Here is a 24,753-nt window from a genome sequence, read left to right on the forward strand (position 1 = left end):
ATTTTTTAATTTTTTTACTTTTTAGTTGTAGTTGGACACAACACCTTTATTTCACTTGTTTATTTTTTAATGTGGTGCTAAAGATCGAACCCAGGGTCTCGCATGTTCGAGGCAAGTGCTCTACCGCTGAGCCACAACTCCAGCCCTTGTAGTATATCTTAAGCACATGTCTATATAATTACATATAATTCTATAACACATACATATTTTTGAATTAATTTTTAAATTTACATGATAGCGAAATGCATTACAATTCATATTACACATATAGAGCACATTTTTTCATATCTTTGGTTTATACAAAGTATATTCACACCAATTTGTGTCTTCATACATGTACTTTGGATAATGATGACTATCACATTCCACCACCATTTCTAACCCCCTGCCCCCTCCTTTCCCCTCCCACTCCTCTGCCCTATCTAGAGTTCATCTATTCCTCCCATGTTCCCCCTCCCTTCCCCACTATGAATCAGCCTCCTATATCAGAGAAAACATTTGGCATTTGATGTTTAGGATTGGCTAATTATATTTTAGCATTATCTCCTCCAACTCCATCCATTTACCTGCAAATGCCATGATTTTATTCTCTTTTAGAGCTGAGTAATATTCCATTGTGTATAAATGCCACATTTTTTTTTATCCATGTATCTACTGAAGGGCATCTGGGTTGGTTCCACAGTTTAGCTATTGTGAATTGTGCTGCTATAAACATTGATGTGGCTGTGTCCCTGTAGTATGCAGTTTTTAAGTCCTTTGGGTATAGATTGAGGAGAGGGATTGGGTCAAATGGTGGTTCCATACCCAGTTTTCCAAGCAATCTCCATACTGCTTTCCATATTGGCTGCAGCAATTTGCAGTTCCACCAGCAGTGTAGGAGTGCACCCTTTCCCCCACATCCTCACCAACACTGACTGTTGTTTGTATTCATGATAGCTGCCATTCTGACTAGAGTGAGATGACATCTTAGAGTAGTTTTGATTTGCATTTCTCTAATTACTAGTAATGATGAACATTTTTTCATATATTTGTTGACTGATTGTATATCATCTTCTGAGAAGTGTCTGTTCAGGGCCTTGGCCCATTTACTGATTGGGTTATTTGTTTTCTTGGTGCTTAGCTTTTTGAGTTCTTTATATACCCTAGAGATTAGTGCTCTATCTGACGTGTGAGGGGTAAAGATTTGCTCTCAAGATGCAGGCTCTCTATTCACTTCACAAATTGTTTCTTTTGCTGAGAAGAAACATTTTAGTTTGAATCCATCCCATTTATTGATTTTTGATTTTAATTCTTGCACCAATGGAGTCTTATTAAGGAAGTTGGGGCCTAATCCCACATGATGAAGATTAGGGCCTACTTTTTCTTCTATTAGACGCAGGGTCTCTGGTTTTATCCTAGGTCCTTGATCCATTTTGAGTTTTGTGCATGGTGAGAGATAGGGGTTTAATTTCATTTTGTTGCATATGGATTTCCAGTTTCCCCAGCACCATTTGTTGAAGAGGCTATCTTTTCTCCAATACATGTTTTTGGCACCTTTGCCTAATATAAGATAATTGTAATTTTGTGGGTTAGTCTCTGTGTCCTCTATTCTGTACCATTGGTGTGCCAGTCTGTTTTGGTGCCAATACCATGCTGTTTTTGTTACTATTGCTCTATAGTATAGTTTATGGTCTGGTATAGTGATGCTACCCTGCTTCACTCTTCCTGCTAAGGACTGCTTTAGCTATTCTGGGTTTCTAATTTTCCAGATGAATTTCATGACTGCTTTTTCTATTTCTATGAGGAATGCCATTGGGACACATAGAGATATATTATTCTAACTTTAGGTTGGTTATACATTTAACCAAAGACTGACTTCAACAATTATTTGAGTGTATAGGCAAATTGCACCTACTTCCTTTAAGAATACATTACAGAAATGTCAATCTCTGAGAATTCATCTTTGACCCATTTTCCTTTGTACTATGGAGTAGAAAGATGGAAGACTTAAGAGGGAATTTTTAAAGTGCTTCATTTTAGTATTTCCTACAATAAACCCTTCCAGGATTCTAAGTAAACTTTTTTGTTTTAAACATAGTAGATATTTTCTCATTTTAAAAATGAAATGATTCAAAGGAAAAAAAAATCTATATTATGTATATTCTTGTCATTCTAGTATTTTAAATTTTCTGCACTTCTTTGTATTTATTTAAATGCTAATCAATTATTGCATTATTATTATGTGTTCTAATTTTAAATCACTAATCAATTTTCCATGTACCTTTGGTATACACATATTCAAGAGCTGCCCCTAACTGCTAAACAATTTAATAATTCAGCAACTATCATTTAGATTTTTTTCCTATTATTCTAAAATTAATAATTCTTAATCCTTGAATTATTTCCTAAGTATAATTTTCTTAGTAGCAGAATAACTGAAATATTTGTATGGCCCTTAACAAATAACATAAAGTTATTTCCCTCAAAGTCTGTACCTATTGGCAATCAAGATAACAGTAGATATCTTTTAACTTGTGTAGTTTTAGTTTTCCCCTATGTTTCTTTACCTGAGACTTGCTCCTAAATACTCTTTCTCCTATTGTCTTTAAATGAGTTCCTTATGTAGCACACATTAATCCATGGTTGATCATACATTAAGAGAACATTTTCCCCATTCTAATTTTCCCTTTGATTTTCTACCATTTAAAGTTAAATTTTGGTCCCATATATCTGTCCTTCAAAATACGAAAAAAACTTTCAAAAGCCCTCAAATATTTATTTCTGAATGAAAATATATCCTAAGATATATGATAATTATTCTAAGCATAGTTATTTCTTCATAATTCCTAGACAGAGTAAGAGAAAGAAAATCAAATGAGATAGTAAAATAAAATCTCTTGTGCATTTTACCATTTCATATAGGACAAGAAACAACATCAATTAATGGAGGAATGAAAATAAAGACTCCAAAAGACTTATTTAATAATAACTGGCATGTCCTATTCTGATTATTAAGGAAAAATATTTTATGGAAAAACTTCAAACAATGCAGGCAACTCACTCTGTTTGAGGAGCAGCAATGCAACCAAGCAGTGTTTGAATGTAACTACTTACCAGTCCTTTACAATAGTTTTTCTATTCTGACATAATTAAAATAACTGTAATCCCAGTATCACAAGGTTTCCAAAGACCTAATTGATAACTGCATAATTTTCTTTAAATATTTATTTTTTAGTTATGAGTGGACACAATAGCTTTATTTTTATTTTTATATGGTGCTAAAGATTGAACCCAGTGCTAGGACAGCAGTCTACCTCTCAGCCACAATCCCAGCCCCCTGATAACTGCATAATTATAAATAATGAAAACACCTCATTGGATGAAGATCAAACATAGGTGGTTGAAGTTCTCCAAGTTCAATTGCAGTTATTCCCACAGCCCAGATATCACAGAGTTGGTTATAGCCACCATTCTTCTCTACTGCTGCAACTTCTGGAGCCATCCTAGAACCAATGAATGAACATAATATTTTCATTTTCAAAAAAATACTACTTCTTTTTATAACCATTAGATTTGGATGGAAAATAAGCTAAGAGCTCTTTACTAGGAAAGAAGAAACTTTACCAGGAAAGACTTAACACACACACACACACACACATTCTCTCTCTCTCTCTCTCACATACACACATATACATACTCTTTTAAAATTTATTATTTAGGGCTGGGAATGTGGCTCAGGCGGTAGCGCGCTCGTCTGGCATGCGTGCGGCCCGGGTTCGATCCTCAGCACCACATACCAACAAAGATGTTGTGTCCGCAGAGAACTAAAAAATAAATATTAAAAATTCTCTCTCTCTCTCTCTCTCTCTCTCTCTCTCTCTCTCTCTCTCCTCTCTCTCTTTAAAAAAAATTATTATTTAAAAATCTTGAATACTGGTGATCTGAGAAAAACCTTGCTTTTTACTTTAGTTTGTGTTAGGTGAATCTTGTTATGTAATACAGGAAAATGAAAAAGAATACCTAAAACACTGTGAAGATCACAGAAAACTTCCCAATGGAGATAAGACTTAAAAATGAATCAGCAGGGAGCTAAGTTGAGTGAAGAGTCATTTCAGATTGCAAATGCAGGAAGACAAGGAAAGCATATGAATCACCTAAAGGGCTGCTGGTGCAGGGCAACTCAGTATGTGTGATCCACAGATGAGATGGGCTGTACACAGCTAGTTATCATTCGGCAATAAGTACAGAAAGAGTAAGCATTCTCCCTTGTCCAAATGTATGATCAATTTTTAGCAATTCATTTTTATTTTATCTTATAAAAGTATGCCTGTGATAGGAAATGGAAAAATATTATCCTTTGCAACAGATGTTTAAAGGGTCTAGAGAGTGTTCAGAAAATAAACCTTAGAAGCTAGATTATGAATGACCTACTGATTACAAAAGAATGTTTTATTTAGATTTTCTAGACCCCCTTGAAAGATTCAATTATGACAGCAATCTTAATCCAGAACTCATGACAACATGAAGGACAGTGTGAGAGGAGGAAAAAACAGTCAGATAGGTGAGTTTGATAACTATTTCAAGTATACCAAGGAAAAAAGAAAAAGGACTTTTAGAAGGCTATGGTAGAATGAATAGGATAAAAAGGGCTGACTGAAGATATTGTGACCTGAGTGTAAAACACTTGTAAGATCCTTAAGTAGAGCTATTATCAAGTATATAGAAGACTGAAGGTCAACTGAGTAGCTGAGTTGCAGTTACTTGGGAGTAAGAGGTATATGACGGCATCTGACATTATACAGTACAAATGATACCACCCAGAAGAAATGTTCTTTTTATTTCAACATTTACTATTTAGAATTAACTTATATTTATATTGAATATCCACAAGTTGCTTTTATATGCATTTAAGTTACAAAAAGTTCTCTTAACACACTTTCAACTCAAGTGTGGTTAATGATATGTAAGATATATACTAAAAATGCTAACCTATAAATGTATATACTACATGTGAGTTCTATATACATACTAATGGATCCAGGACTGAAGAGAAGAAAATGATTACTATGGAGCTGAAGATTAAAGGCAAGTTTCATACAGGAAAGGCTGAGCTGGAGCATAGAAAAAGCAAATCAATTTCATTTCCTCTGCCCACTAGAATCATTTAGTGGTGGCTAACAGGAATGCCAGGCTAACACTATTGTGCTTCCTGGCTTAGCTACTGACCCATCAGTTTTCCATAGGTGATGAAAAGCAGAGTGTGTCACTCTTTGCAATGGGGAGAACTTATAAATGCATATAATAGCAGTATTTCACATAGTATGATTAAGGTAGAAAACCAGAAAATTCTGACTGGAGAAGAGTGTTTACAACAGAAGAGGGAAATGGGAATTTCACTGAAGGGAATTCTATAGATAACCCAACTTACCTGCATTTTCATATAACATTTACTGGGGATTTCCTGTTATTAAAAGCAGTGTATGGTAACTGAAGAGAATTTGGAATACATGAAAAAAATATGGAAAACAAGTGAAGCACAATCTCAACCAAAACAGTCATTCTTTCACACATTCTCATTCATACTTTTAACTTAAACATGTCTTTTATGAAACACATCTTTTAAATTCCCTTGCATATGCTACTTTTTAAAATTGTTAATGGATCTTCATTTTATTCATTTATTCATATGTGGTGCTGAGAATGGAACCCAGTGCCTCACACATGCTAGGCAACTGTTCTACCATTGAGCTACAACCCCAGCCCGCATATACTTTTAATCTTGATATTTTGATTAGTAATCTGCCATAAACTTAATCCACTGACTATTCATCTTTTACAACATAATTTTTAACATTTTTAGCATATTCTTCCTTTGAATTGAGAAGATGTATATGATTTTCTTAACTTATTGCAGGAGGTGACTCAGTTGTAAAGCACCCCTGGGTTCAAGCTTCATTACCGAAAATTAAAAAAAAATTTAAAAACCCCCAAAAGTTGCTTATGATTTTTGAAAACATCACAGCTAAATTACTTTTCAAAAAAAATTTATTTTCTCTCAACTTATTATTTATTTTTCCTAGACAAGCAACAATTTATTCTGGGTTATGTATAAACACTTTGAATAAAGTATTCAGTTTACAGAAGACTTTTCTGCATCATTCCTAATTAAATTGAGTTTTCAATAACATAGGCTTACTTTATCTATTTTTTTACTAGAGCTTTAAGGTTATACATGGTTTGGGTTAATCCTGAAAAACTCATACATGCATGATAGTCAATTTCAGTTTCTTCAAAAATTTTCTATCAATTTTCACAAATATTTAGTGATAGAGGGGATGATTCATGATTCCAGATGTTTTCCAATTTGATAGAAAAGAATATCATTGTTCACTTTATATTTTTGTTCATCAAGGGAAACACTTTTCATATTTTGTGACTTCTTATATATATTAATTTAATAACTCTGCTTTTAATAAAACAGTCTACTGACTTTTAAGAACTTACATATTGAAGTATTAAACCTAGGGTGGCATATTTTAGCCAGTATTTCCTATTTTATTACTTAAATTTTAAGGTGGCAGACATGCTTGTTTTAAATTTTCATGTAAAAAGTGATCAATCTTTCCCTTTAAGGTTTTATGCCAAGAAAGCTTCTTCACCTCTTAAAGCAAATAATTAATGATAACTATTTTGGCATTAGGTATGAAGTATGAAGCTACTTTGTGAATAATAAATTATCTAAATTATTATCTGCTTATAAAAGAATCTAATTCTTTATATGAATTGTCAATTTCTTTTACAATAACTAAATTATTTTACATATTAAGATTTATTGACTTGTCTCCTATTGTATTTTTTTCTAAAATACTAAAACAGTATTTTAGAAAGAGTAACTTGCCAGTAACTGGAATTATTAAGTATAGAGATTGATCATTAACCATGAAGAGATAAAAATGTACCAATCACAGTAATCTCTTACCAATAAGGTGTGCCAATGAAAGATTTTCGCTTTGCTATAGTAGCTGTTATTTTTGCAGCAACCCCAAAATCAGCTAATGAGGAAAAAGAACAGAACAGAAAATTTTAATTCTTTTTAGAACAAGTGATGTTTCTAAGTTTCAGTTTCAGTAATGTTATAGGCATAGCATTATTAATAGTTCAGATATTTACATCAGGTAATTGTACATAAATTGAATACCTAAATATTTCCTAGTTTATAACAAACTCATTAAAAGAATTCAATAGCATTTTACTATAGTGCAAATGTACTTTATTAAGAACAAAGTGAATAAAAATATTTTTATTACAGGCTTACTGAAGTAAATTTGGGGAAGAAGAAGAAGAACAACAACAACAACAAGACCATTAAAACAAATGAGAAAGACACATTTCTGAATTCCTTTTTATCTTAACAACAGATAAAGCTATTTTTAAAAATGTCCTTTTTGCTGGGTACAGTGACACACACCTATAATCTCAATGGTTTGGGAGGCTGAGACAGGAGTATCTCGAGTTTAAAGCCAGCCTCAGCAATGTCGAGGTGCTTAGCAACTCAGTGAGACCCTGTCTCAAATAAAAAATAGAAAATAGGGATGTGGCTCAGTGGTAGAGTGCCCATGAGTACAATCCCTGGTACCAAATGAAAAAAACAAAAAAGGACCTTTTTTCTAAATATAATTTTTTATATTGTTTTGTCATTAAAAAGAGTTATAAAAAAACAAATACACATCTAGTTCATTTTTGTCATTTAATATATCAGGCGATTGTACTCTCATATATTAAAAAAATTGCTGATTGGATAATATTCCATGAGTGATAAAATGTAGTTTAACAGTTTTTCTATTGCTAGACTTAGGTTTCTATTTTTTCTACTATGAGTAATAATGACTAAATACTTATATAAATCTGGTCTTTTCATCTTTAGGATTAACTTCTATAAACTGAGTCTCAGGAATAAATATTACTGGGCTAAAGTATAAACATTGTGATTCAATATGAATATTAAAATTAAATGTCAATTCTCATCTAAAATTTCATTAAATTTTTTGAAAAAAAAATTAAAAATTTGAAATAACATACCTAATTTTACATCACCATGGTCTGTCAATAAAATATTTGCACCCTAAAACAAAAATACAAATTCTATTAAATTAGCATCAAAAATTTCTACCAATACAATTAGCAATTTAAACATAGTAAATGAACTTACTTTGATATCTCTATGCATTTTGCCTTTAGTATGCAAATAGGCAAGACCCTGAGGTTTAAAAAAAAAAAGGATGTGTTAGCAAAATTACAAAGTTGACTCCAAAATTTTCTACTTAGTTCTCACTGAATAAAAAAACTAGAATAGAATGTCTTTCTTAGAGGGATAAAAATTAGAAGAGTTTCTTTTTACCAATCAACATTTACTATATCTTAAAGATTTTTAATTCATTTTCTGATAAAAATTGGAAATATTTTACTAAAACATAATTTTGAATGAATCCATTTATCATTCATAAATAATGAATTATTTATCTCTTAGTTCTTTTGGCTTTTATACGTATGAAAAACTATTTTTTTTTAAGTTCTACATGGGCTCATTATCTTTATTTTGTTTATTTTTATGTGGTGCTGAGGATCAAACCCAGGGACTCACATGTGCAAGGCAAACGCTCTACCGCTGAGCCACAACCCTAGCCCCTGAAAAAATTATTTTTAAAAGATATTTTTTCTACATATTGAACTCTAGATCAACAATTTCTTTTTACCTTTAGGCTCTCCACTGTTGTCTTAACTCTTTCTAATGATAATCCTGCCATCATCTTTTTGTTTGCATATAATGTATTCTTTTGTTCTAAGAATTTCTAAGGTTTTCTCATTATCAAATGAGCAATTTGATGATGATATTCCTTAGTATGCTTTCCCCCCCATGTTTCCTATCCTTGGTTTGTTTTATGCTTGTCTATGAATTAAGAGTGTTCAATAAATTTGGGGAAATATCAGCCATGTTTACTTTTCAAATATTGTTTTCATTCCTTTCTCTCCCTTTTTGTCTTCTCCTTCAGTAAGAAAAACTATACTAATATTAGGTCACCTGAAATTACATTTTAATAATTTTATTTTTTGAGATCAGGTCTTGTGTTTCCCAGATTAGCTCTGAAGTCCTGGTCTCAAGCAATCTTCTGACTTGAGCCTTCTGAGTTGTTGGAACTATGGGCTTCTAATACCATGCCTGGCTTTTCATTTTTTAAAAAAATCATTTATTTCTGTGCTTCATTTTGGATACATTTTTTGACAAACATACCCTCAAATTCCCACAAATGTACATATACATACAAACACACACTCACATATGTGTATTTTTCAATATCTAAACTACCATTAATTCCATCCCTTGTTGAGTTCATCATACATTGTAGTTTTCATCCCTAGAAGTTTGATTTTGGCCTTTTTTTTTTTTTTAAACATCTTCTGTACCTCAACTTAAATTAGCTTTCTTATCTTATTTGCTAATTCTAGCATCTTATCAGTTGTGAGTTAGCTTCATTGATTTCTCCTTATTATACTTCTTTGCATTTCTGGTAATCTTTGGACACCCAACATTATGAACTTTGCTCTTTGGGTACCGCATATTTTTGGATTTTAGGGGCAGGTGGTAGGAATTGAACCTAGGGACATTATATCCCTGAGCCATATTTCCAGTCCTTATTTATTTTATTGTTTTATTTTGAGATAGGATCTCCCTAAATTGCTAAGGCTGACCTCGAACCTGCAATCCTCTTGCCTCAGCATCACGAGTTGGCTAGGATTAAAGGCATGCATCACTGCACCTGGCTGGTATGTTTCTGGATTTTTATAAATACTCTCCAGTACTTTATCCTGAAGACTCTAGCTGCCTTGGTCTCCCTGCACCAGACTTGGGTTCTTCCTCCCTGTACCAGGGCCTGCTCCTTGTTTCTCTCTCAGGCCTTTAATACTTGAGGTCATCTCTCTTTTGTGGTGCTCAGGATCAAAGCCAGGGCTTCATGCGTGCTAGGCAAGTACTCTATTAATGGGCTACATCCCAGCCTCTATGTCCAGTTTTTAAAAACCACTATTTCATATATGTTTCCTAGTTTCTTTGATTGTTTCAGGGAACAAGGTACATGTTACTCTGTTACTCCATTTATACCAGATGTGGAAATCTGTTAAACCGAAACTATTTTAAATTTAGAAATCATTCCCTACAAAGCTCATTATATTTGGGGAACTAGAACCATATAAGCTAAGGTTATATATCAGATATAGAATGAAATCCAAGCTGCTGTTTTTTCACTTCCACTCTTAAAGAAACAATGAACTTGGAAATTAAAATATGAAGAAAATGAATTTATCAATAATTCTCTACTATGAGTACATGGTTAGGTTTATATTTTATGTAAATATAATAGATTTTTATGTTATATAAATACCTTGGGGAAAACTATAAAGTTAGCCCTCCATATCCATGATTTATGCATTCATGGATTTAACCAACCATGGACTAAAATACTTTTGGGGAAAAAAGTCTGTCCTAAACATATAGACTCTTCTTTTTTGTCATCCTTAAACAATACAGTATTAATAAATATTTATATAACACTTATATTGTCCTAGGTATTATAAGTAATCTAGAAATGATCTGAAGTATACAAGAGGATGTGCATAGGTCACAAGCAAATATTACACTATTTAAAAAAATTTTTATAGTCGTAGATAGACAGTATGTCTTTATTTATTTTTTAATGTGGTGCTGAAGATTGAACCCAGTGCCTCATACATGCATACATGCTGTGCAAGTGCTCTGCCACTGAGCTAAAGTCCCAGCCCAAATATTATACAATTTTATATAAAGGATTTGAGGATGTGCCAATTTTGGTATCTTAAAGTATCCTGGAACCAATTCCCCATGGATACCAAATGATGACTACACACACACACACACATATACATGCACATGAATATAAATACTAAATTTACTTTCATATATTTCACAGTAAGATCTGGCATGATGTACCCATTTTTAAAACTATATGGAAACTAACTTTATAAACTAATTAGAACTCTCTCCTAGATCTGTTCAAACTCCTAGTTTATAAAGTATGGAAGAGCCACATATAAAATTATCAATTAATGATTATCAGTTATAAATTTTTAAAAAATGAAGACAAAAACCCTACAGTTACTACTTAATTCCTCCTCCTCATCTAAATGCCTTAAAGTATATGAACAAAGTTATTAATTGCTAATTTTCTCAATGAGTCGTCTTCAAGGGAACTATAAATAAATAAATAATAAATAAATAAGCAAGCGACATGCCCTATACCTCTACTGCAGATCCACTTTAGTATACTAAAGTATACTAAAGTTCCTGAAGTAAAGAAGCAAAGCCATTTGTTGAACACAAACTTAGAGAAAGGGGTTCTGTTTCCAATGACATGTATTAATATCACATAGAATTAGGTATTCCAGATAGTGCTCTGGATTATTACTACACAAATTTAGTTTATTTTGGGAGAAATGGTTCATATTCTCTGGAAGAGATAATTTTCACTGCTATAAAACTTCAAGGGAAAGCTTAGACAATTTTACAATTGAGAAGTCTGGTGATTCATTCACGAAAACAAATTTGTACCCATGGCTTTCCTTAGCTTTGAAGCAATGTGGGTCAAGCAACAAAGTAGACTACTTTAAATGATCACTTGTATTAGCATGAAAGCAGAACACCTCTTACCACCACTGCATATGTCAGCATCAGCTTAAGTGAATTCTTGTGACTTGCTCATGAAAAAATACAACTAGTTTTACAGAACTATACTATGAGGTGGGAATTAAAAAATCATTTTGGCTTACCCTTTCTCTACAGTTATTGATTATGAACCAGAATTGCCTATCTACATAAGCAAACATAGTACCTGTAAGGTTTCTCTGCATACATAGGCTATTTGCAATTCTGATAATGGTCCAGTAACTAGAAAGAAAAAGACCACATTGTCATATGTTTGAACATAACAAATTAAAAATAGTCTACTTTTTAAAATGACAAACTATTGTAAAACTTCTCTATATTTCACTGAATGACTTCTCTTCTGACCAGGAACATACATTATCTTTGTAATCAAGAAACAAAACAAGAAAGGGTAATACTGAGACTGAAAATGTACTCTAAAAATAAGAAATTTATTCCATAACAACTTTAGTAAGTGAAAATATTAAGCGCCCATTAAGTGTGAATAGGAAGTTCTGTAGAAAGCAATGGACATAATATGATCTCAATTCTGAAAAAATTTTTAAAAATAAAGCCAAAAAACTTGATAAACATATATAACTAATGACAGTTATATATGTTTATCAAGCACAGACAGTTTGGTTACTGAAACACTGAAAAGCATCATCACTTTTTTAAACATAAAGATATTATCTCTTTAGCATAATTCTTTACCATACCTGTCAAGACAGGGAGGCTTGATCCGGTACCTTATCTGAGAATTTAACAGTAGCTAGATCACTTTTGGCAACCAGATCTCTCCCTCCCTAATATGAACTATAAAATCCCTCTTATGCAAGTACCTAATAAGAGACTTGGAACTCTTGTCTTTCAATACCATGAGAGAAAATCTGGGATGGTGTTTGCTGACAGTGAAACCCAGGTAGTTACAGTAATCTCTGCCTAGAAAAGCATTTCACTGCACATTTTCATCACTGCGTTTCTACACCTACTTAGGAATAAAACTCTGATTCTTAGTAAATTGATGGACTAGTAGTAATACAAACCACTTTTTTAATAGCATTTAATTTATAAGTGTAGATATTCTTGACTACTTTTTTTTTAGGATACTATTTATAGAAATGCACACTTCTTGGACTCCAATTAACAGCAATTTTATGAAGGAATAAAATTGATGTCTCAAAATAACTTTTTAAAATTAAAAGGGAAAGCAGTAAAAACTGCCATCTGTATAGTTTAATTTTATCCATATTCTTAAGAGTTCTCATTTTATAAAAGTGTAAACAGATAAAAATTACAATTAAATTAAAACTTCATATAAAGATTATTATTCTTCATAAAATCATAGATAAGGATTTTAAATCAGTAGCATAGAACTGTTTTCTACCAATAATCTCTATTTTTTAGCAATACTGGGGATTGAACCTACTGATCTCGACCACTGAGCTACATTGCCAGTCCTTTTTATTTTGAGACAGAGTTTTGCTAAATTGTTGAGGCTGGCCTTGAACTTGTAATCCTCCTGCCTCAGCTTCCTGAGTAGATGGGATTATGGGCAGGTGCCACTGTGCCTAGCTTACTGATAATTCTTTAAAACCAAAAACAGGATAAAAGAGAACAGTCATTCCAGTTTTGCATTATATAAGAAAATGAAAGACTACTAAATAAGAGATTAATAAGCATTTGTTTTTTAAAAGTGGGATTTGTTCTTATTTTGAAATTCTTAAGAGTAGAAATTGTAATGTCTATGTGTAACATTTATGTGGTAAACCTTTTTTTTTTTTTTTTTAAATAAAGAGATAGTGACCAGCACCTTTTTGTTATGGGTTATTTGTTATAAAAATTAGATAACTACTATATTAAAAGTTTATAATGAAGTAATATATCAATTAATTTTTATTATAATTCAGAATTTTATATCTGAGTCCTGCTTTCTCTCCTTAGGAGTACTGACTTATCTGTCTGGAATGCAGCCTTTTGTTTTACTTGCATTTACATTCATTCATATGTATACTTACAAAAAAATAATTTTTGAAAGCTTTAGTATGATTAACCATGCTATATTTATTATTGAGGATTATTTAAGTCAATATACAAAGCCATTTCATTGTTTTAAGTGCTACAAAATATTCCATATCACAAGTACAGTACAGTTTATTCAACTGATAGTCTACTGAGTTTTTTTTTTTAAACTTTGACTTCTACAAGTTATAAAATATTATATAAACTGAAACATCACTTCTGTTTTTATATTATGGCTACATTTGAAAATTACATGGCTAAAATTCAATAAGGCTTCCATTGTAAAAATTCAAAATAAAAATATTTTAAAATATTTCACATAATTATTCTTTTTTTTTTTGGTACCAGGGATTGAACCCAGGGATGCTCAACTCCTGAGCCACATCCCCAGTCCTTTTTATTTTGAAACAGAGTCTTGCTAAGTTGCTGAAGGGACTCACTAAGTTGCTGAGGCTAGCCTTGAACTTGTAATCCTTCTGCCTCAGCCTCCAGAGCCTCTGGGATTACAGGTGTACACCACTGTGCCCAGCCACATAATTTAATAACAGACTAAGAATAAATAACAAACTCTGCATATTTGCAATGGGAGTTTTACTATCTCACATGCATGTTAAACAAGAAAAAATGTTTTAAGGATACAATCTTAATTTTACAAATTCTAGAAAATTCAAGACATTGTAAATAACAAAACAAATTGGAAACTAACTATAGAGCCAAATTATTTCTAAATATTATTATTAAGCAAAGTCAACTAAAAAAACTGCCTAATTAACAGAATGCTAAATAAAATACCCCAAATTTTAAAAATAATCATACATTTTAATGCAAAGTTATTACAGTAACAAGTGAACTATTTTTCTGGTTAGACAGTTAAGTTATTAAGATAGATACATAGTTTCCCTTGTGAATTACTCTTCAATTCTTGTAAGGGAGGTTAGGCAGTTTCATTAGTAAACAAAACACTTTCCTAGAGACTACATCTAAAAAAATCTAAAAAGTAAAATTTGGATTGTAAAAATGCTTTTGAATTTCTTGGTTCTGGCTCCACCAACAACACAAATCTTAGGTTTCTTTTATGCAGTACTCTGGAAACAGAAGAAAAGAATATAAAAGAGTAAATCTCTACATATTAATTTCCCGGGTGACTGGAAATGTTAAACAATAATCATTAATGTCAAAGTCAATTTTAAAGTATAAAGTTAAATTCACAGTACCATGATAAATATCTTGAAGTGATCCGCCACCACAGTATTCCATACAAATCCACAGTTTTTCTCGACTATTATGAAGAGAAAATTATATTAGCTGGTAATTTTCAATCACTGAAGTAAGTATTCTAAGGCTTACACTCTTCCATACATCAAGAGTCAGGATATAGTGCAGAGGGCAACAGGAAACTGCTGTAGCAATCTCTTTTCAATATGCAGGAAAGCACATCAGTTTCAGTTTAGTTCCCATCTTAAAGGTTTAGATTATGAATAGTTTTGTAAGATAAATACTTTAATCATTCATAATATTTCATTAAGGTTGCCCTAGGGTATAACCAAATAAAGGAGGTACTTTAATATAATAGAGAAAAGAAAGCCCTAAAAATTTTTAAACTTTGGATAGTGTAATTTAAAAGTTCCCACATACAATGGCACCTACCTGAAAAGGAAGGAGAGTGGTAGCAAAGAAGATATAAAATACAGACAGAGCAGATGCTTTGTTTCTTACCTGAGATAGCTTCCAAAGTAGGCAACAATGTTGCAATGTTTACATTCTTTAACCATAAATATTTCTTGTTGAATCAAAGAAAAATCATCTCCTGAAAACAAAGTAAGTTGGTCATCATGTTACTCAAAATCTCTACATAGGGAGGAAGAAAGCCTTTGCAATAAATAGAGATGAGGAATTCAGCATTCTTCATACATCAGTAAGGTCTAAGGCCTAAAAATGTACAAATCTTTGAATCAACAGTTGCTTCAAAAGTATTCTTCTTAAGGAGATATGCACAGAGACAGATTAGTAAACATCTAATGTTTACTGTGGTGCTGTAGTTTAATAAATTATGGTACGGTTTACAGTTACTCTTAAATTCTAAATATAAAAACATGTTCACACTAAGTGAAAAGGGAAGATTTATATATAATCACTTAAATACATATAAGCACAGAAAGTGTTTAAAACATGCAATGGTTATGCACAGGAAGTAAAATTCATTTTACAGTCTTTTTTATCTGTATTTTCCAATATTGATATATTATTATGGGAATTTTATGATAGTTATGAGACTACTACCTAAGTTATGATAATACTGTAAAGATTGTTACATCAAACACTATTTTATGTCAAAGTGTTGTTTATTTCAGTAAAAGGCATGTATGAACAGGTAGAATGATTGTATGTGCATATCTAAAGGTAGCATAATATAGCGAATAAGAGCTTGAAATCTGGAATAGACACATCTGGATTAAAATCCTGGTACAGAAATTCACTAGAATTTCAGCAACTTGATCCTTCTGAGTTAGGTTCATTTGTTAAGTAGCATCTGGATTTATTCCACTATTTAGCTTTCTTGTATACCACATATCCTTATATTATCTACATTTCAGTAGTAGAAAGTTGCTGATGATTTTGGTAATCGATTCTTATGCCCCTATGTTTTTGATTATGTATTTCCCTCAGTTGGGAATGTTATTGAGAAAGTTACTGTACCTATGCATTTAGCACATTTGAGAGAATAAATACAACAGTAATATTACTACATGTTAGAGACAGAGGGATTTTTAAAAATATGTTCTTCATTAGGACATCATTATAACAATATTTTTATTAGATATTGTTTTACAGTAGTCTTTTGAAAAGCAATGGCAGATTTAAAAATCAGTGGTACTCAGATGGATTCTAGCTTTAACTTGAAGTCATCTTAAAAAATCGCACAGTGTCAAGAAAGGAAAACTGTGAAATCAGGCCTTAGATAAAGAAACAAAACATTTACACAAGCCAGGGATAGTTCCCATTTGTATTTTCAATTCTTTCAATTCAGATATAAAACAAAACTTTAAATATTTTTGCTATGCAATAAGTACCCTTTAAAGAATTAATCATTGATGTGACTGAAACAAACTAGTTTAGCTATCATACATGCAATTTATTTGTAATCTAAAAACTCTTTTCAACAATCACTGCATATAAACATTAACTGAATTTAGTCATAGGATTTAGTGTTAACAATTTTACAGGATTAAGTCAGACGAATGAGGGTGCAATCTTCTACTGCATAAAATTCTGAGTAAAAAATCTTTATAGCTTTTACTTGTAAACTGGGAAATATGTAGTGCATAAATCATTACATATATCTTAAACTTAAGTTTAATGGTCAGCCAATGAAAGGGGATCAGTAAGGTTACAGTAAGAGTCTGCCTACCTCAGTGGAAAGGCACTGTTTCCTGTGTCTACTAATGAGCACCAGAATATTGTTACTCTTGCCTGAGCCTTTTCCATCATAGCATTAGAACTCATTCTTTTTCCCCTCCAGTATTGGGCATTGAACCTAGGATTCTCTTATCATTGAGCTACATTCTCAACCCCCTTTACTTTTTATTTTGAGACAGGGTCTCAATAAATTGCCTAGCCTTGCAATTCTCCTGCCTCAGCTTCCTGAGTTGCTGGGATTGCAGGCATGTGTGACTGCACCAGCAGAACTTATTCTTTACATATACCAATGTCCAACAAACTGGCTACATTCTACCCTTCTCTTAGTTTTATCAAGAGGCCCTGAAGCTTGGCATGGTGGCATATTCATGCAGCCCTAGCCCTTTGAAAACTGATGTAGGATGGTCTCTTGAGCCAGGAGTTCAAGACCAGCCTGAACAACATGGGGACATCCTGTTTAAAAACAAACAAACAAACAACAACAACAAAAAAAAACGGTATGTGGGTGGGGTAGAAAGAAGGAAAGAAGAGTAAAGAAGCACTTAACTTCATTAGTGTACGATATTCTTTGTATTTCCACTTACTAGCTCTTAAATGTGCATAGAAGTCTTACATCTTTGCTGTACTTAAAAAAAAAAATTCAATTAAGTCTGGGATTTAAAACAGATTTTCTCACATATGGTATCTAACTTTTCAATGGTGTCCAAATACTTAAGTTGACCTATATATGTCAATAATATAGCTAAATTAATGCTACTAGAAACAAACCACTACTTAGTAGAAAAAATTGGCTTAGTGCCATCCCAAGACTATGCTCCAGGCAGAAATTATGTGCAGTGTCTACCAGGAAAGGTGGGGTCTTAGTGCAAGTGAGCTACTAATTTTTACAGTGTAACTGGAAGCAAGACTTCACAAGTACCAGTCACTGATAATGACAATGTCTGGGGACTGTAGAATGTTAAATGGAATGTCATTTCTAATAGCATATTTTCTTTGGAATGCCCATCTTAGATTCTGAAAACTCATCTAGAGAGAAAAATCCCTCCAAAAACTCATCTGGAGAGAAAATACCTATCAGTATCAGCAATTTAGATTGAGTTTGAACATTAATTTAGAATGACATCGAAGGTCATTTTTTTTTACTACAAAGTAATAAAAAAGTATCTTCATTTTTATCTTGTGTTCAAAAGCAAACTTAGAAACAGTATCTAAGCATCAAAAATGATTTTAACATATTTTTAAAAATATGTAAAATAACACAAAGTTTCTATTTTCTATATTTATAATTTAAAACCAATAAAAGTAACATTTTTGTTGTGCATCTATTCCCTCAAATTAACATTTATCATCCACTCAGACTCAGTGTTCAGACAGTGAAGATAGAGTACAAATATTTTATTTTACTGCTTACTTTTAGAAGTCAAGATTGTAAACTTCTTAAATAAGAGTTTCTATAAAGCAAGATCATACCACTAAATTAGATAGAATAGCTGACACTTGGTCTATTTGGCCAAGTGCCTGCTTTAACAATTGTTTAAAAACATGCACAATGCGAACTAATGACTGTTTAAGTCTTTGTACATGTCTTGACTTTGTTCCATTTTCTCTATTTTCTCAGCTTATATTTCCAGGAAACAGGACGAAGTATTTCCTGGCAGTATAAGAAAAATTTTAAACATTTATTCAAAGGTATTTAAAGGTGCCTACTTATTTTGAAAACTCTTTGAACTAAGGAGTCATAACTAACTTGTCATTTTATTTAAAAATACTCGACTCTTTCATGAATATTTCCAATTTAGCATTTAAAAAACTGAACAAGCAAACAGTAGTATGTTACACTAATCATACAGGGCAGTGATTTTCTTAAAATTCCATCCCTTCTAAGCAACCATCACAATATTTAACATACTACAATTCGCCTAAGTTTAAAAGTATTGTGTAGTTTCACCATAAAAGAGGGATAATGGAATGAGAGGAAAGGAGAAAAGAAAAGTTCTAATGGTCAACTTTCCCAGGAATTTTGTTCCTGCTCTGGTTGTTGGCCACCAAGAGCTACAGACTTTTGAGCAAAATAAGGATCTGTAAAATACATTAAACAGTAGGATGAAATTCAGACATAAGACAGGAAAACATGGTGACACACATCATAATATCTGTCTGCTTTTCTAAGGCATTCCTAAAGCCTGACAAAAGAGATGAAAAATGCAGCTAACACAACAGTATCTTTCTGGGTAATATTTTCAATGCTGATCAATGGTAAGTCAAATTCTATGCCACATTGTATTAAGATGGTGACCATATTTAATAAGTATTACTATAAAAATGTATTAGAAATGGATAAAATATTCCTGAAAACAATCATTTTCTATGTATATGAAGGGCAACAAGAACATAGCGACATAGGAAAGAATGCTGACTTCATTTTTTTTTCACAATTTATTTTTATTTTTGTAGTGCTGGGGTTTGAACCCAAGTCCCCAAGCACACAAGGCAAGCACTCTACCGCTGAACTACAGCATGATCCCTTTTACAATCATTTTTGTGGATAATTAAAAAACCAATTCTCTATGCTAACTCATTTTTATTCTTAACTCTAAGGCTTACTTAGTATTTTTAAGACTAGTAAGAAGAACCTCAAAGCAATCTGTTTCAGTAAAATTTTGACTATACCATTATAATAAAATGAAACTGCAAGGGATAATCAGTAAATCTACAATAAAATTTAGAACTCCAAAATAATTATAAACTCTATTTTTTTTTAAGAGAGAGTGAGAGAGAGACAGAGAATTTTTTAATTTTTATTTTTTAGTTCTCGGCAGACACAACATCTTTATTTGTATGTGGTGCTGAGGATCGAACCCGGGCCGCATGCATGCCAGGCGAGTGCGCTACCGCTTGAGCCACATCCCCAGCCCTAAAAACCCTATTTTGAACTCTGTGTGTGTGGGGAATTGTGCTTTTAAGCCTACAGCTGGGATTTCCATTTACTTAAAAAAAAAATCTTGTTTATATTTTATCAAACATAAGGCTTTTCTAAGTTACAAAAGCAAATAATTATCTTTTCATGTCGAAATATAATTCTAAATAGATTCATCTGTTAAATCAATACAAGGAAGCACTTTTCTATTATACTAGCTTTAGTGCAATGTTTTTAAAGCTGCTAAATACAGTTAAGAATTCATTTTTTAAAATACAGCTGCCTCCAGATTTTTTGAAGTATCTGAACTAAATATTAGAAACATTCATTAGTACCATCATAGTTATGACCTAAATATTACCTTATGTCTGTTCAAAAATGTGAAAAACCCCATCTACTTTAGTTTTATTGACAATGTTAAACAAACATTGATCCCTCTCAAAAATTCTATAGCAATAAAAAAAAACAGCATATATAGGATACAGAAGACATGGAAAACTTATTTTGAAAGAAAATTTTAGCTGGGGGAATAGAAAAAAAGAAAGAAAGAAAAGGAAGGAAGGAAGGAAGGAAGGAAGGAAGGAAGGAAGGAAGGAAGGAAAGAAGGGAGAGAGAGAGAGAAAGAAGGAAATTTTAGACAATAAGTGTTAAAAACTTAGGGGGAAAAAAGACCAGGTCAATTAAGGCAACAAAATAAAACAGAAAGAATGCTGGTAGTTGTGGGGGTGGGGGTGGGTATTGAGAAAAAATAATACTTTTACAGAATTAATAAAATCCTTGAAAACAACAAGTAGAATATTAGAAACAAGTAAGTCACTGATGTGATTGATAGTACACTTAAAAAAAATCACACGTAATACAGAAAGAAGATACCTAAAGATAAGTACAGGTAAGGTAGAACTAATGTGAATAACTGGTATTCCTAAAGTAATGAGATTTTAAAAACCCAAGAATGATTTAAAAAAAAATGTGCTGAAATGGAAAGAATCTAAACTGCAGACTAAAAAAGCTCACTATGCTTCAGTGGAAAAATTCTGTAGAAAATTATCAAGAACAAAATATATTCTGTTGAAGTTAACTGATTTCAAAGATAAACCTGCTAAAACAGACAATTAGGCAGAAGCAGCAAGTCAAGTGCCAGGGGAAAAACATCCGACAGGCCTTATAGGTCTTTCCAGCAATATTCAAGGGAGAAAATATCTACAGATTTTTGAGTACAGGAGGAGAATGTGTGATACAATCATCAGACCTCATCAAATGGCCATTCTTACTGAAAGGCAACAGAATACATTTGTGACATTCTATTGTAGAAAGAATATTTATTAGCAGTATGTACCTATACTGTTCTAGGTGCTGAAATACAAGCCATGTAGACAGAAGATCACTATTCTAATAGATCTTACACTGTGGGAAAGAGAAACAAATACACAAAAATCAGCAAGAAAAGCATCAATCAAAGCATCAATCAGTCAAGTCCTAGGCAAAAAAACTAAAACAAGGGATTGGGTTGGCTACCTTAAATTGGCCTCTCTGTAGACATGACATTTAAACTGAGATCCAAATGACCAGGGACTTTCTGAGCAAGGATGAAAACCAGAATGGAAGGGACAGTTTAATCTTGGACTATTTAAATAAAATAATATGAAAACAGAGTATGAAAGGGAGAAACACGATGAGCTTGGAGAAATGGTAAGAACAGATCATGTGGGATTTTATGAGCAAGGCTGGAAGTCTGAGTAAGATTCTAAGTGGATATTGAAGCTTCATGAAAGTTTGAAGAACAGAGAATTATGATCTGATTTATGCTTTATAAAGTTCACTTCAATGACTCTAGTTTTTACTAGATGATGGGGAATGGAAGGTGTGGGAAAAGAAATGGGAAGACCAAGAAGGTAAGACAATATAGAGACCAATAAGGGAAGCAATATAGAGAAGGAGGTGAATTAAGAATGTGTTTTGAGCTGAATGCGGTGGTGCACATCTGTAATCCCAGTGGCTTGGGAGGCTGAGGCAGGAGGATTGCCAAGTTCAAAGCCAACTTCAACAAAAGCAAGGCACTAAGCAACTCAGTGAGGCCCTGTCTCTAAATGAAAATACAAAATAGGGCTAGGGATGTGGCTCAGTGGTCAAAACTCCCTGAGTTCAATCCCAGGTACAAAAAAAAAAAAAAAAAAAAAGAACATGTTTTATTGGTAGTCTGAAGAACCTACTGACAGATTGATACTGTAGTGTAAATAAAAAATAAATCAAGGTTAATGTCCAGATTTTTGGCTTGGTGAACCATTTACAAAAATGAGTAAGAATGAAAGAATAGTTTGAGGAAGAAAATTTGTAGGTTCATATTGTTTTATTCTAATATTTACTGAAAAATCTGTTTAATGATGGTTTATCATATTGCTAGTTGATATAAAATAAGTCAGAATGGCAAAGACATGACATAAAAAGACCAGTAGTGAGCACCAAATCTATTTCAAATATAAAACTAACTCTGAATAACTGTTTATTATATTTTTAAAGATCACAAATACTACAATTCTTAAAAGGAAGATTAAACAAATGAATACATACTCATACCCTAATATAATAAGAAAGTTCTGAAACCAAAATCCCATCATAAACTGCTAATGACTTAAAAGTGGGAGATGAATAGGCAGGAAAAGGATAAATAGGCAAACTTCTACACTTTATACCTAGGAGGTCAACAAGCTGTCAGATAATAAAACCCCACAAATGTAAGCATATTATTCGAAGTCTTATAAGCCTTCCACTTATAAAACTACAGATTATGTATCTTCCAAATTATCAGCAGCAAAAATAAAAGAAACCCCCAGGCATAATATTTAAAAAGCTTCAAAGAAAAAAACAGAAAACCACAACACAGCCAGGCACAGTGATCCTTGCCTGTATTCTCAGTTACCCAGGAGACTGAGGCAGGAGGACAGCCTGACCCCAGGAGTCTAAGCCACCTGGGCAACAGAGTAAGAGCCCATCTCTACTCTCCTCTTCCCTGCTATTCTCTTCCAGTTACCCCTCCTTCTTTTTTTGTTATACTGAGGATTGAATTCAGGGTGCTCTACCACTGAGTTACAGCTCCAGCCTTTTCACTGGGCATTACATCCCCAGTCCTTTTTATCATTTCTTAAAAGTTTTATTTAAGTTTACTTTTTTGTAGTACTGGGTAAAAAACCCAGGGTGCTTTACCTCTGAACTATACCCCAGCATTTAAAAAAAATTTTTTTTTTTTTTTATGCTACTGGGGATTGTATCTAGGAGCATGTAGGTACCACTGAGCTTCATTCCCAGCTTTAAATTTTTTTTTTATTATGAAGCAGGGTATGATAAGTTGTTCAAGGTTGGCCTCAAACTTGTGATCCTCCTGCTTTGGCCTACCACATAGCTGGGATTACAGGCTTGTATTACCATGCCTAACACAAGAACCTACCTTCAAACAAAGAAACAAACAAACAACAAAAAAAAAAAAAAAAAAAAAAGGAAAAGAAAAAGAAAAAAGAAAGAAAGAAAAAGAAAAAAAAGAAGAAAAAGAAAAAACCCAAATCATCTAAATTAATCTCACAAATATTATTTCTTTCTCTTCTTGATAAAAATATTCAATGTTCTCCTGGGGGAAAAATAGGAAAAGAAAAAGGAAATGGCTGAAAAATAAAAGTAATGAAGATTACAGCATGTAATAAAAAGTTCAAACCTATAGATAAAAGAACTTGTAGTAATGGAACTATCTAGCCATTTAAAAAAGAATAGTCCTAGAACTCTCAACAATTCTTTATTACAAAATAATTTTTAATGAAGCAAACATTTAAATTTTGGAAGGAAACAACTAGAGAAATTTGTGAAAATTTTTATAATTATCAACTAGAAAAAGTCTGATTACAGGGAAGAAGAGAACAGAGAAAGCAAGACTGATAAATTTATCTAAGAGAAATAGACAAGTATTATAAATGGAGTGAAAAGACAGAGAAGACAAATTAGGAAAACTTAAAATGAAGAGTCTCTATTTTCAAAGTGCAAACAGCATCCAAAATGCAATAATAAAAGACGAATAACCTGAAATAAAGACAGGCAATCAGCAGAATATAAAAATGGCCAAATACTAAGATTACATCATTAACATTTACTAAACTTCTTGGGGGGAAGAGTTTAAATATTATTCCATCTTCATATATGAGGGATCTCTAACATAAAATCAGCAGTTTTTACAAAACAAGGAAGTGAGAAATTCAAGCCTTTCAAAGGGTTTTACCTTATAATCCCAGCATTTTATCTTTATATGTTAAGTAATAACATCATACATATGATGTATTTTTCTGTTTTCATTGAATTGTCTTTCCTCTGTTAGTTCCAATATATGGTTTATTGAGAGGTCAAACTCAAAGGATTTTTAAAGCATACTCATTAATTCATTAAATAAATTATAATCAAAAGTAAGCCATACACTCAAGTCAAATAAGTAAAACTGCTCTAATAAGCCCAGTGCACTCACTGAAGGCAGAAGAGATCTTTGTTTCCTATGAGAGCCCAGACCAGAATCTGGACTATCATCACCCCTTGAATATAACTTGAATTTCTGCTGGAGTAACTCTTCCAGGAGAGGCAATTGCTTGTACTGTTCTCATATTCCCTTCTATTTGTGTGACATTTTAGAGATCATTCTATACTTATTAAATGAAAC

General features: G+C 32.3%; 1 protein-coding gene across 1 annotated transcript in view; it reads right to left on the bottom strand.

Moving 5' to 3' along the window:
* Positions 1 to 24,753, bottom strand: part of Map4k5 (mitogen-activated protein kinase kinase kinase kinase 5) — a 104,337-nt gene that overhangs the window by 56,007 nt on the left and 23,577 nt on the right. The window contains exons 4-10 of the mRNA XM_026391051.2: positions 15,449 to 15,539; positions 14,947 to 15,011; positions 11,898 to 11,953; positions 8,189 to 8,236; positions 8,059 to 8,101; positions 6,959 to 7,031; positions 3,351 to 3,482 (exon numbers count right to left, since the gene is read on the bottom strand). Of these exons, the coding sequence (XP_026246836.1) occupies positions 3,351 to 3,482; positions 6,959 to 7,031; positions 8,059 to 8,101; positions 8,189 to 8,236; positions 11,898 to 11,953; positions 14,947 to 15,011; positions 15,449 to 15,539 (508 nt within the window). The remainder of the gene's footprint in view (positions 1 to 3,350; positions 3,483 to 6,958; positions 7,032 to 8,058; positions 8,102 to 8,188; positions 8,237 to 11,897; positions 11,954 to 14,946; positions 15,012 to 15,448; positions 15,540 to 24,753) is intronic.

The sequence above is a fragment of the Urocitellus parryii genome, chromosome 6, assembly GCF_045843805.1.
Source record: "Urocitellus parryii isolate mUroPar1 chromosome 6, mUroPar1.hap1, whole genome shotgun sequence".
Taxonomy (NCBI): Eukaryota; Metazoa; Chordata; class Mammalia; order Rodentia; family Sciuridae; genus Urocitellus; species Urocitellus parryii.